The sequence below is a fragment of the Anomaloglossus baeobatrachus genome, chromosome 9 (genome assembly GCF_048569485.1).
Source record: "Anomaloglossus baeobatrachus isolate aAnoBae1 chromosome 9, aAnoBae1.hap1, whole genome shotgun sequence".
NCBI lineage: Eukaryota > Metazoa > Chordata > Amphibia > Anura > Aromobatidae > Anomaloglossus > Anomaloglossus baeobatrachus.
The window spans coordinates 205,620,289-205,632,753 of NC_134361.1; the positions used below are offsets into that span (position 1 = coordinate 205,620,289).

Below are 12,465 nucleotides of genomic sequence, written 5' to 3' on the forward strand. Positions count from 1 at the left end.
TTTATATTACTTAATGCAGACGCAAATGAACAAATGCATAAAATACACAGACAAGCCAAGAGTGCAGGAGATCGAGCGAGGCGGCGACACGAGGCCGGGGCGGCGAGCGAGGCGGCGACACGAGGCCGGGGCGGCGAGCGAGGCGGCGACACGAGGCCGGGGCGGCGAGCGAGGCGGCGACACGAGGCCGGGGCGGCGAGCGAGGGGCCAAAGACAGAAGGCCGGGGCGGCGAGCGAGGGGCCAAAGACAGAAGGCCGGGGCGGCGAGCGAGGGGCCAAAGACAGAAGGCCGGGGCGGCGAGCGAGGGGCCAAAGACAGAAGGCCGGGGCGGCGAGCGAGGGGCCAAAGACAGAAGGCCGGGGCGGCGAGCGAGGGGCCAAAGACAGAAGGCCGGGGCGGCGAGCGAGGGGCCAAAAACAGAAGGCCGGGGCGGCGAGCGAGGGGCCAAAGACAGAAGGCCGGGGCGGCGAGCGAGGGGCCAAAGACAGAAGGCCGGGGCGGCGAGCGAGGGGCCAAAGACAGAAGGCCGGGGCGGCGAGCGAGGGGCCAAAGACAGAAGGCCGGGGCGGCGAGCGAGGGGCCAAAGACAGAAGGCCGGGGCGGCGAGCGAGGGGCCAAAGACAGAAGGCCGGGGCGGCGAGCGACGACAGAAGGCCGGGGCGGCGAGCGACGACAGAAGGCCGGGGCGGCGAGCGACGACAGAAGGCCGGGGCGGCGAGCGACGACAGAAGGCCGGGGCGGCGAGCGACGACAGAAGGCCGGGGCGGCGAGCGACGACAGAAGGCCGGGGCGGCGAGCGACGACAGAAGGCAGGGACGGCGAGCGACGACAGAAGGCAGGGACGGCGAGCGACGACAGAAGGCAGGGACGGCGAGCGACGACAGAAGGCAGGGACGGCGAGCGACGACAGAGCGGGACGGCGAGCGACGACAGAGCGGGACGGCGAGCGACGACAGAGCGGGACGGCGAGCGACGACAGAGCGGGACGGCGAGCGACGACAGAGCGGGACGGCGAGCGACGACAGAGCGGGACGGCGAGCGACGACAGAGCGGGACGGCGAGCGACGACAGAGCGGGACGGCGAGCGACGACAGAGCGGGACGGCGAGCGACGACAGAGCGGGACGGCGAGCGACGACAGAGCGGGACGGCGAGCGACGACAGAGCGGGACGGCGAGCGACGACAGAGCGGGACGGCGAGCGACGACAGAGCGGGACAGCGAGCGACGACAGAGCGGGACAGCGAGCGACGACAGAGCGGGACAGCGAGCGACGACAGAGCGGGACAGCGAGCGACGACAGAGCGGGACAGCGAGCGACGACAGAGCGGGACAGCGAGCGACGACAGAGCGGGACAGCGAGCGACGACAGAGCGGGACAGCGAGCGACGACAGAGCGGGACAGCGAGCGACGACAGAGCGGGACAGCGAGCGACGACAGAGCGGGACAGCGAGCGACGACAGAGCGGGACAGCGAGCGACGACAGAGCGGGACAGCGAGCGACGACAGAGCGGGACAGCGAGCGACGACAGAGCGGGACAGCGAGCGACGACAGAGCGGGACAGCGAGCGACGACAGAGCGGGACAGCGAGCGACGACAGAGCGGGACAGCGAGCGACGACAGAGCGGGACAGCGAGCGACGACAGAGCGGGACAGCGAGCGACGACAGAGCGGGACAGCGAGCGACGACAGAGCGGGACAGCGAGCGACGACAGAGCGGGACAGCGAGCGACGACAGAGCGGGACAGCGAGCGACGACAGAGCGGGACAGCGAGCGACGACAGAGCGGGACAGCGAGCGACGACAGAGCGGGACAGCGAGCGACACACACACAGTAGGACACACTGATGGCAGGATAGATAACAATAGACAAAACGGTCACCATCTCATAAGCCACTTCTTCAGGATTGTCCAAATCCAAGTTAAAGCTGAATTCTATCGCTTCATTGTCTTTGTGTTTTCCTTTGAGCTTCTTGGGATCTTCTACCCAAAGTCTTAAAGCTAGAGAGGCGTTAACCCCATCATCATCCTCCGCTAGTTCGACCCGTAGCCCAGTGTCTTCAGCAAAGAAGGCATGGTTCAATAGGTCCTTAATACATAACCTGGGAGCAAAAAGAAATCAGGATTACAAGAATCGAGATTTACGCTGCAGCTTTTTACAAACCTGAGGGCACATACACAGAAAGCTCCCCTCTATGGGGGGGGGGGGGGGGGGGGGGGAAGAGTTCCAAAACTCCTAAAAACTGAGAAGACCCCTGTCCTGGAGAGAGGTGGCCATTGATTACCTTACCTCCCTGTGCTCAGTGGTGTACTATGGGGCATTACTGTGCTACCGGCATAAATATAGACAATACAATCACTGCTGATCTCTCTTTGCCTTTTGCTACTAATTGTTGCTCATTAATGGACGTCGTGGTCATATTTCTAGATGGAGCAATTACGGCTGATTTATCGCCGGTCGGTACACGGGGCGGCTTTCCTTTGCTGCAGATGTTATTACATTGAGCTCCGTTGTATCACCAGGCTTAATACTGAGCAGCAAATGTCCTTGCAAAGTTACTCAGTTTTAAGATAAGGAAACATACAGGTCTTTGTTGCAATGGTGATCAGTGACAATCTGGGATCCCCAGACCCTCAAAACTGATTAAATCACTACAGAAGAGCTCAGTAAAGGAGCGTTAGCAGGGATTTTTCATTGGGGGTGTGTACTTCTTCCCCTCTAGCATGCTGACCAATCATAAGCAGGCAGCAACATACAGGAGGAAGAAGAACACGCCCCCCACAATAGCTTAGAACAGGTTTTCTCCTGTGTGAGACATGTAATTACAGACAGTCTGTAATCATAAACAGCTCGCACTTGGACTATCCCTTTCTTGGGATAGACATGGGCTTTACTTAAAGGCTCACACAGGCTCCCATCTCTCGGACACCTATATGCCCTAATCGTGCATGAGTGGGACTGATTTCAGTGTAAGGCTATGTGCCCACGTGACAATGTACCCGCGGATATATCCACAGGTACGTCCGTAGGTTTCCCGGAATCTGCAGCTATCCATTGCTGCGGGATTCCAGCGAAATATCTGCGGTAAACCTGCAGACATTCGTGCGACTCACCTACAGAAGGCCGGTTTCACACATTAGTTTTTTGCCATCAGGCACGATCCGGTGAAAAAACTGATGCGACGGATCCGGCGAAAAATAAGAATTATTCTTACCGATAATTCGGTTTCTAGGACCTTCCACAACAGCATAGGAGGTTGTCTCTCCACGCCCTAATTGGGACAGGAAGTTCAAGAGGTTTAAAAGGACCCTCCCACCTCCCACAGCCAGTGTCTTACAAAGAATCCATAGCATATGAGAAGTACCACACATTCAGGAATATATGAATACAAAGGGGAGGGAATTACCTGCTGTCGTGGAAGGTCCTAGAAACCGAATTATCGGTAAGAATAATTCTTATTTCTCTAGTCCCTTCCACGACAGCATAGGAGGAATACCAAAGAATTGATACCTGGGGGGGACCACAGCCTGCAGGACCCTCCTGCCAAAGGCCAAATCCCTGTTGGAATCCAGATCCAACCGATAATGCTTCGTGAAAGTATGGAGCGAAGACCACGTAGCCGCCTTGCAGATCTGCTCAGGGGAGGCCCCTGCCCGTTCAGCCCAGGAGACAGAGGTAGCCCTGGTGGAGTGCGCCGTGAATCCAGTAGGTGGAGAGAGATGCTGAGCGAGGTAGGCATCTCTAATTGCCCGTACAATCCAGTTGGCGACGGTACTCTTAGCCACCTTCTTGCCCTTATTGCGGCCAAAGGGCTGGATGAACAGGTTAGAATCAAGGCGCCAAGAAGCAGTAACCTCCAGGTAGTGCAACACTATCCGACGGACATCCAAAGAATGAAACACTTCCTCACCCGGAGTCCGAGGATTCTGACAGAAGGAAGGCAGGACGATGGACTGAGAACGGTGAAAATCCGAAACCACCTTGGGAAGGAAGGAAGGGTCCAGCTGAAAAACAATGCTGTCATCTCTGATGGTCAGGTAAGGTTCCCTAATAGACAAAGCCTGAAGTTCTCCGACTCTGCGAGCAGACGTAATAGCCACAAGAAAAGCAGTCTTGTGAGAAAGAGAACGAATGTTACAAGAGCACAGAGGTTCAAACGGTGACTGAGATAGTCCGGTAAGGACCACATTGAGATCCCAGCGAGGCGTCAGGACCCTCTGACGTGGACAGAGCCTACTAGCGGACACAAAGAACCGACGGATCCAACGATGATCTGCCAGAGCCGTGTCAAAGACAGCACTGAGAGCGGACACCTGAACCTTCAGGGTGCTAGGCCAAAGGCCTAAGTCCAATCCACTCTGGAGGAAGTCCAGAATCTGCGCAATATTAGGCCGAAGTGGGTCAGGAGGCCGAGAACCACACCAGGAGGAAAATCTCTTCCAGATTTTGTTGTAAATACTATTAGTCACAGGTTTACGGTTCTTCTGTAGGGTAGCTACAACTTTGTCAGAAAGCCCTTGGGCCTTTAGTGCCCGGGCCTCAGAAGCCAGGCAGCCAAGTTGAGTTTCTGGGGAGCCGGATGGAAAATCAGACCCTGTGACAGTAAGCTGGGGTCCGAACCTAATAGGACTGGCCCGTCGATTCCTAGCGTCAAGACCAGGCTGTACCAACTCCTCCGGGGCCACAGCGGGGCTACCAGTATAGTTGGGACCCCCTCATCTCTGATCTTCCTCAGGGCCCTTGCGAGAAGAGGAAGATGGGGAAACGCGTAAGCGAGGCGAAAGGACCACTTGTGGCAGAAAGCGTCTACCCCTAACGCCTCGTCCCGTGGGTTCAGGGAGAAATATGTTGCGACCTTGCGATTCCCTGCCGAAGCAAAGAGGTCCACCTCCGGAGCACCCCACCTTGCCACCAGAGAGCAGAACACCGCCTGATCCAGACTCCATTCCCCCGGATGAACATCCTGACGACTCAGGAAATCCGCCTGAAGATTTAGGGAGCCCTTCAGATGGACCGCAGAGAGGGAGAGCAGAGATTGTTCCTCCCATTGAAAGATTCGGGAGGACACTGACTTCAGGGCGCCTGAGCGTGTACTGCCCTGATGGCGGAGATGTGCCACTGTTGTGATATTGTCTGAATACGCCAGGACGTGAGAGTCCCGGACGAGGTCCTGAGCCGCAAGGAGGGCTTCCCTGACTGCCCTGAGCTCCCGGTAGTTGGAGGATTGGGAGCTGACGTAAGGACTCCAGACCCCTTGAAATGGGGAGTTTGCCACCATTGCCCCCCATCCTCGTAGGCTGGCATCTGTGGTCAGTGTAACTAGGGGTGTCTGAGTCCAGGCAACCCCCACCTGCAGGTTGGTGGGACGCAGCCACCAGAGAAGGGATGAGGAGACGGACCCCGAGAGGCGAAACCGTCTGTTTAGGGATGACGGGAGTCTGTCCCAATGTGCCAGGATATGATCCTGGAGACACCGAGAATGGGCCTGAGCCCACCTGACTGAGGGAATGCAGGACGTCATGGAACCCAGAGCTGACATAGCCGCTCGAAGCGTCGGGCGAGCCTGCCTGCGAAGCTTTGATATTTTGGCTAACAGAGCTACCCTGTGGCCTTCTGGGAGAAAAGATGCCTGTCTGTCGGAGTCCAGCAGCACTCCGAGAAACTGCCGAGTGGGGGAGGGGGTTAACTGTGATTTTTTGAGATTGGGAATCCATCCCAGGGACCGAAGGATTTCCAAAGACCTTTCCACATGGCTCCGGAGGGTTGGAGCAGATGGAGCCATGAGAAGAAAGTCGTCCAAATATGGAACCAGACAGATACCCTGCAATCTTATGAAGGCGACCACCTCTGCCATGATCTTTGAAAAGATCCTTGGAGCCGAGGAGATCCCGAAGGGAAGTACATTGAATTGGAAATGAAGCACTTCCTCCCCGTGTAGCACCGCAAACCTGAGGTATTGCCTGTGCCCCGGATGGACGGGTACATGGAAGTAGGCGTCTTTCAGATCTATAGAGGCCATCTGGTGGTGTAGACCTATCAGGGGAATAGCTGATTTTACTGACTCCATCTTGAACCGCCGGTACCTGACCTGACGGTTTAGACGTTTTAAATTGATTAATTATTCGGACGTCGCCAGACGGCTTCTTGACAAGGAAGAGGCGGGAGTAGTGTCCTATCCCTTCTTCCTGACTCGGGACTGGGGAAACGACCCCCGAGTGCATTAGCTCTATAATCTTTGAGTACAACAGAGCCTGTGAAACCTGCGACGCCAGAGCAGTGACTCGGAGACCCGGACGAGGGGGGGAGAGGAATTCTATGAGGAGACCTTCCGAGACGATCTTCAGAACCCATTGGCAAGTGGTTATGGATCGCCACTGGGGAAGAAACGCCGAGAGTCGTCCCCCCACCCGGGCTGAGTCACTGTTTGTCCTGCTGAGGACGTTGCTGATGGGAAAGGATAAGGATGTTTCTGCCTCTACCCTTGGGATAGCTCCACCTGCCTGCCTTCCGTTTCCCTCTGGGCTGGGAGGCCTGAGGCATCGAGGGACGAAAGGACCGCTTCCTGTTGGGTCTAGGATCGGGCAAGGCCTTACGATCGGTCGCCTTGTCCAGAATATCATCCAGGGCAGGCCCAAACACCAAATCCCCTTTAAACGGAAGGGAGCAAAGCCTCATTTTGGAGGTGGAGTCTCCGCTCCAGGCCTTAAGCCAGAGGGCACGTCTGGCAGAGTTAGAAAGAACCGAGGTCCTGGCCGCCAGGCGGACAGATTCCACCGAGGTATCTGCCAAAAAACTGGTGGCCTTCCTAAGCAAGGGAAGGGATTCCAGTAATTCCTCCCTAGGGGTCCCCTGGGAAATATGAGCCTCCAACTGGTCCAACCACCTAATTAAGGACCTGGATACACAGGTGGAGGCAATGTTAGCCTGAATAGAAGAAGACGATGCCTCCCAGGATCGCTTCATCAGGCCTTCTACCTTCCTATCCATTTGATCCTTCAGTTGGGAAGTATCTTCAAAAGGGAAGAGCCGTTTGCTTAGCTACCCTAGCCACCTGAACGTCTACTCTTGGGACCTCCCAATGTAATCCAGAAGGTTCCAGAGGAAATCGGCGTCTAGGGTCACTCCGTACCTGTCTCTCAGGAAATTCCCATTCTTGAGAGACAATATCCAAAATATTGGTATGAACTGGGAATCCTAACTGTTTGACTGACTTCAGGCCAGCAAACATTTCGTCCTGGATTGAGGGAAGCGACTGTACTTCCTCTAATCCCATAGTGCTCCGAACTGCCCCAATAAGATCCCCCAAATCTTCAGAGGGAAACAGAAAGGACTGGTCAGACCCCCCAGAGGGAAATCCTTCATCAGGACCCTCAGAAGTGGAATCAGCATCCTCCTGATCAGACGGGGTCGACTGGAGTCTCCTCTTTTTTGGAGGAGAGGGTCCAGGAGCAGGGCCAGGAGCAGGGCCAGGAGCAGGGCCAGGAGCAGGAAGGGAGGCCAGTGAAGCCCTAATCTCCCGTTTCATCATGGACCGCAACTCGTCTATCAGGGACGGTTGTTCGGCCCTAATAATCTGGTCCGTACATTGTTGGCAAAGCTTTTTATCCCATACTGCAGGGAGCTTTTTTATACAGATAGGACATTTTTTAATTTTTTCCATTCTGTCAGGTCTATCAGGTTTATCGGACTTGTCAGCCTTTTCTGACTTCTCAGGCTTCTCTGATTTTTCATTTCTGTCAGTTTTCTTGGTGGCCTTGTCCGCCTAGAAAACACAGACCAGAGAACCATAAATCATCTGACTGAGACCTATGTCTGAGGGACCATCCCCCTCCATACTTACAGTAGCAGGGGGCACACTGGGTTCTGCAGATGCAGCTGCAGCGGAAGACATGACTGGGAGCACGGTTGCTTACCATGATCTGACGTCTTCGCGGCAGCCCTTATGCAAAAGGGCCTGCCCCTCCCAGTGACGGTATTCGTTCCCCGCCTCCGGTCCTGGACAGGCCAAGTCACCGTCGGCGTGTCCTCCACGCTGCCTCCGCAAACCGGAAGCGCTCGACCGGAAGTCCGCAAGACCGGAAGTCCCGCCCCCGGGAGCACTTCCGGATCGCTCCGGCAGCGTGCATGCAGGAAGCGGCCGGCGGCTCAGGGAGGACGCCGGCCGGGGAGCTCAACAGCCTGCATCACCCCTAAGGAGGCTCCGGAAGGCTGGAGCAGCGGTCCCCCACAGCGTGAGGGAACAGCAAGGGAGGAGCGGTGAAGGCCCGACCGATGCTGTCCGGCTTAAGGTAACAGGGGAAAAAAAAAAAAAAAAATTATACTGTAGTTCGCCGGCCACCACAGCATAGGAGAAAAATAAAAACCTCTCCATGCCCCATGGGGACAGGAAAGACACTGGCTGTGGGAGGTGGGAGGGTCCTTTTAAACCTCTTGAACTTCCTGTCCCAATTAGGGCGTGGAGAGACAACCTCCTATGCTGTCGTGGAAGGGACTAGAGAAAAAACGGATCAGTCGCATCAGTTTTTTTCCATCTGTTTCTTCCGTTTTTTTTATGGTTCCGTTTTGATACGGAGCATGGTCAGTTTAAAAAAACGGAAAGCGGCACCGGATTCCGGCATATGACGGGTGACGCCAGATCAGACGTCCTTAGGCTTCAATTATAAAAATGCCGTACGGCGCAATCCATTTTTTCAACTAAGACAAAAAATGTTCACTTCAACGTTCAATCCGACCGCCGGAAAAGCGAAAGCCGTACGGAACGCAAGGCCATCTGGCGCAATCTGACGTTAATAAAAGTCTATGGGGGGAAAAACGCATCCGGCGGCAACAGACGCCGAATGCGTTTTTTCATGTTTTCGCCGAATTGCGCCTGATGGTAAAAAATTGATGTGAGAAACCAGCTGAAGTCCCGGGCCTTTGTCTCCCTAGTGGAGGGGCGGGAATTCCGCAAATATTTCCGCAGGAATTATTGACATGCGGTTACATGCGGCTGCGGGACATCAGCAGCATATTCCGCAGCATGGATACAGCACTCCCCAAATCCCATAGGGTAACATCGGGAGTGTCTGTACTTGCTAAAACCTGCGGATTTATCTAGAAAATCCAGATAAATCCGCAGGTTTTCCGCGGCAAAATCCGCGGGTACATAGCCTTAGTGACACAAGTGTGTTGCCATTTTCGTACCTTTCAGTCTTGTTCTGCCGTATGCAGCTCTCTATGATTTCCTTTACCTCTGGGTCGGACACTTTGTTAAAGCTGGCTGGCTTAATGCCCTATGGGGTCAGAAAAGACAATTAGCATTGTTAATGTACTAAACAATGTATCCCATTATCTGCGGTTATATTGATAATCGACACAAAAAAATAAAAATTATTCCTAAAAGGCGTAAAAAGATGACTAGATGAAGAAGAGAAATGTCACGGGTAGGGTGCGATACCCAAAATATATCAGATGGGTAAGGAAATAAATATCGAATCGTTGGGGACTTGGAAAGCAATACAGAATAAGTTCCAGGCGATAAGCAGATACGACAGCCAAAAGACGACGGAAGGGGAAACCGATCGGATCCGACTGCTTTAGAAGAGTAATAATCCAGCACAACCGTGTTAGGAGGCGGGCGGACGTACACTGGTTACTTTGCGGTAGATCTGAGCTGCGTTCTGGCATTCAGAGTACGGATATTCTGAGGTAGCCATTTCCAGCATGCACATGCCAAATGCATAGACATCCACAGACTCGTCGTAATGCTCCTCATACATTTCGGGGGCCATGAATTCTGGGGTTCCTGAAGAGAAAATGATCAAAAGGCCTCTAAGATCGTTTGGAAAGAAAGTCATTCATAAGAAAATACAAAGACACCTTGTGGCAGCAAAATTACAACACCTCATGCAGGAGAAAGATAGAAAAAGGGAGGCGGCTCAGGAGCTTAAAGAGGCGGAAAAGGAAAATAATACATTTCTAATATTTGACCTAAAGAGAAACAGATCACAAATGTTACCAATTCCTCCATAAAACACTGCACATCAGAAGAGGGTGAAAATTAAGGAAAGAGGGTCTGCTTTGTATACAGAAAAGCATCTGTCATGATTTTGTGCAGCCTCTCATCCTCACTGTCTGGGGACTCAGTTTCAAAATTTTGATGATGCTCGATTGACTATACTGTCCTATGTATGGGCAACCCATAAGAGAGGCATATCTGCTCTTACCTTAATAAAGGGCCACTTGACTAATTTCAGTATGAGTAATAACCAAGGTTTATGAGGCCTTCACAGTAATTGACAAGCACCAGCCATCGATCGCAGCTCTGAGGATCGGGGGAAGCGTCCTGCTCATATATCTGTCTGGTCTATTCTTTGTTGAGTCTCATTTGACAAACTGGCCATTTGTTTGGCTAGTTTTTGACATCCACATGTTTTAACCCCATCACAATCCTGCACATGTCTGCTGATTTGCACAGCAGACATGTGTGCCTTGCAGGTTCAAATCACTCCCCATTGAAAATTAAAGGGTAAAAAAAAAAAAGACATTTGGTATCGCCACGTTCAGAAATGCCCAATCAAAATATAAAATCAATTAATCTGATCAGTAAACGGCGTAGCGGCAAAAAAAAATAAATTCCAAACCCCAAAATTACGTTTTTTGGTCGCTGCAAATTTTGACAGGCGATCAAAATATTGCATCTGCAAAAATGTTGTACCTTTAAAGACGTCAGCTTGAGGCGCAGAAAATAAGCAATCATTGAGCCCCATATCCCGAAATATAAAACGGCTACGGGTCGCGAAAAATGGCGCAAAAGGTGCGCCACTTATTTTTGGACAAACGTCTGAATTTTGTTAACTCCTTCAATAAAAGTAAACATGTTTGGGGTCTACGAACTCGTACCGACCTGAGGCATCACACCAACACATCAGTTTTACCATATAGTGAACACTGTGAATAAAATATCCCAAAAACGATCGTGCACTTGAACTTTTTTTTTTGCAATTTTTCTGCATTTGAAATTTTTTTGCCATTTTGCAGTACACTATATGGTAAAACTCATTGTTTCAATTAAAAGTACAGCTCGTTCCGCAAAAAACAAGCCCTCATATGGCAAGATTGACGGAAAAATAAAAAAAAATATTATATAATATATAATATATATATATATTATATATATATATATGTATATATATATCATATATATAATTATATATATATATATAAATAAAAATATAAAATATATATAACAAAAAATAAAATAAAAAATATATATAATATAATTTTTTATATATATTTTATATTTTTTGATATATATATTTTTTTATACATATAATTTTTTTTAATTTTTTTATATATATTTTTTTATTTTTTGATATATATTTTTTTATACATACATACATACATACATACATATAAAATTTTTAAAAAAAATTAAAAAAAACGGGAAATCGCCAGGGGGTTAACCCTGGAAGTTAATTAAGCACTTATACCACTATATAGGCATACAGTAATCTATGGCGGAATGAAAAGACGAGGGAAACTTTGTCCTACAAATGCAGACAAGCGCCGGCAGAAATCATCCAGGGCCTATATCTCTGCAGTGCAGTATGCCGGATCAAAGAGACGAATAGACGTTTACACAGGACTGCAGTCAGCACTAAATCGTTCCCTTTGAGGGAAAGGAAGAAGACACCAGCTCAGAGCTCGCGGTCGTGCGTTCTCTTCAGTGACTAATCACATCTATCTGGGTCATATGTGACAGCGGCTCACCAATCACGCTCTTTGCGAAGGACGTCCGCATCAACGTGGCCAGCCCGAGGTCCCCGATCTTCACAGAACCGGTGGGCCCGGTGATGAAGATGTTGTCACATTTCAGGTCGCGGTGGATTATAGGAGGGGTCCGGGTGTGGAGGAATTGCAGCCCTTTCAAGATCTGTCGACACCAACTTCTTAATACTTTGGGCTTCATCACTTTGAATCGTTTCAAGTAGCTGAACATAAAACAAAAAGAACATTGTGTTAATTTCTGCGACCACAGCCCAGGAAACGTGCAGGTATATACGGCTTTATAGCGTCTGGATCTGTAAAATACATCATGCAGCTTTCTCTATATGTTACCAATAGAAAAATATAATGCTCATCTGTCAGAAAACTTTTGGCAGGTCACAAGTTCTGGACAAGTAGAGGTTAAGGTGATCATCTCAATATTAAAGAAGTTGTCCGACCATAAACTCATACTTTTTCTTAAGCTAATCTGTGCTGTATTGTCATCTAAAACATCACTACATTTTTTTCTTTGTCGCTCCATTGGGAGACCCAGACAATTGGGTGTATAGCTTCTGCCTCCGGAGGCCACACAAAGTATTACACTTTAAAAAGTGTAACCCCTCCCCTCTGCTATACACCCTCCCGTGCATCACGGGCTCCTCAGTTTTTTTGCTTTGTGTTGAAGGAGGCACACATTCACGCAAGCTCCACGTTT

General features: G+C 51.2%; 1 protein-coding gene across 1 annotated transcript in view; it reads right to left on the minus strand.

The window, feature by feature from the left end:
* Positions 1-12,465, minus strand: part of WNK3 (WNK lysine deficient protein kinase 3) — a 194,566-nt gene that overhangs the window by 102,601 nt on the left and 79,500 nt on the right. Inside the window, exons 4-7 of the mRNA XM_075324920.1 lie at positions 11,754-11,974; positions 9,629-9,786; positions 9,186-9,274; positions 1,884-2,103 (exon numbers count right to left, since the gene is read on the minus strand). Of these exons, the coding sequence (XP_075181035.1) occupies positions 1,884-2,103; positions 9,186-9,274; positions 9,629-9,786; positions 11,754-11,974 (688 nt within the window). The remainder of the gene's footprint in view (positions 1-1,883; positions 2,104-9,185; positions 9,275-9,628; positions 9,787-11,753; positions 11,975-12,465) is intronic.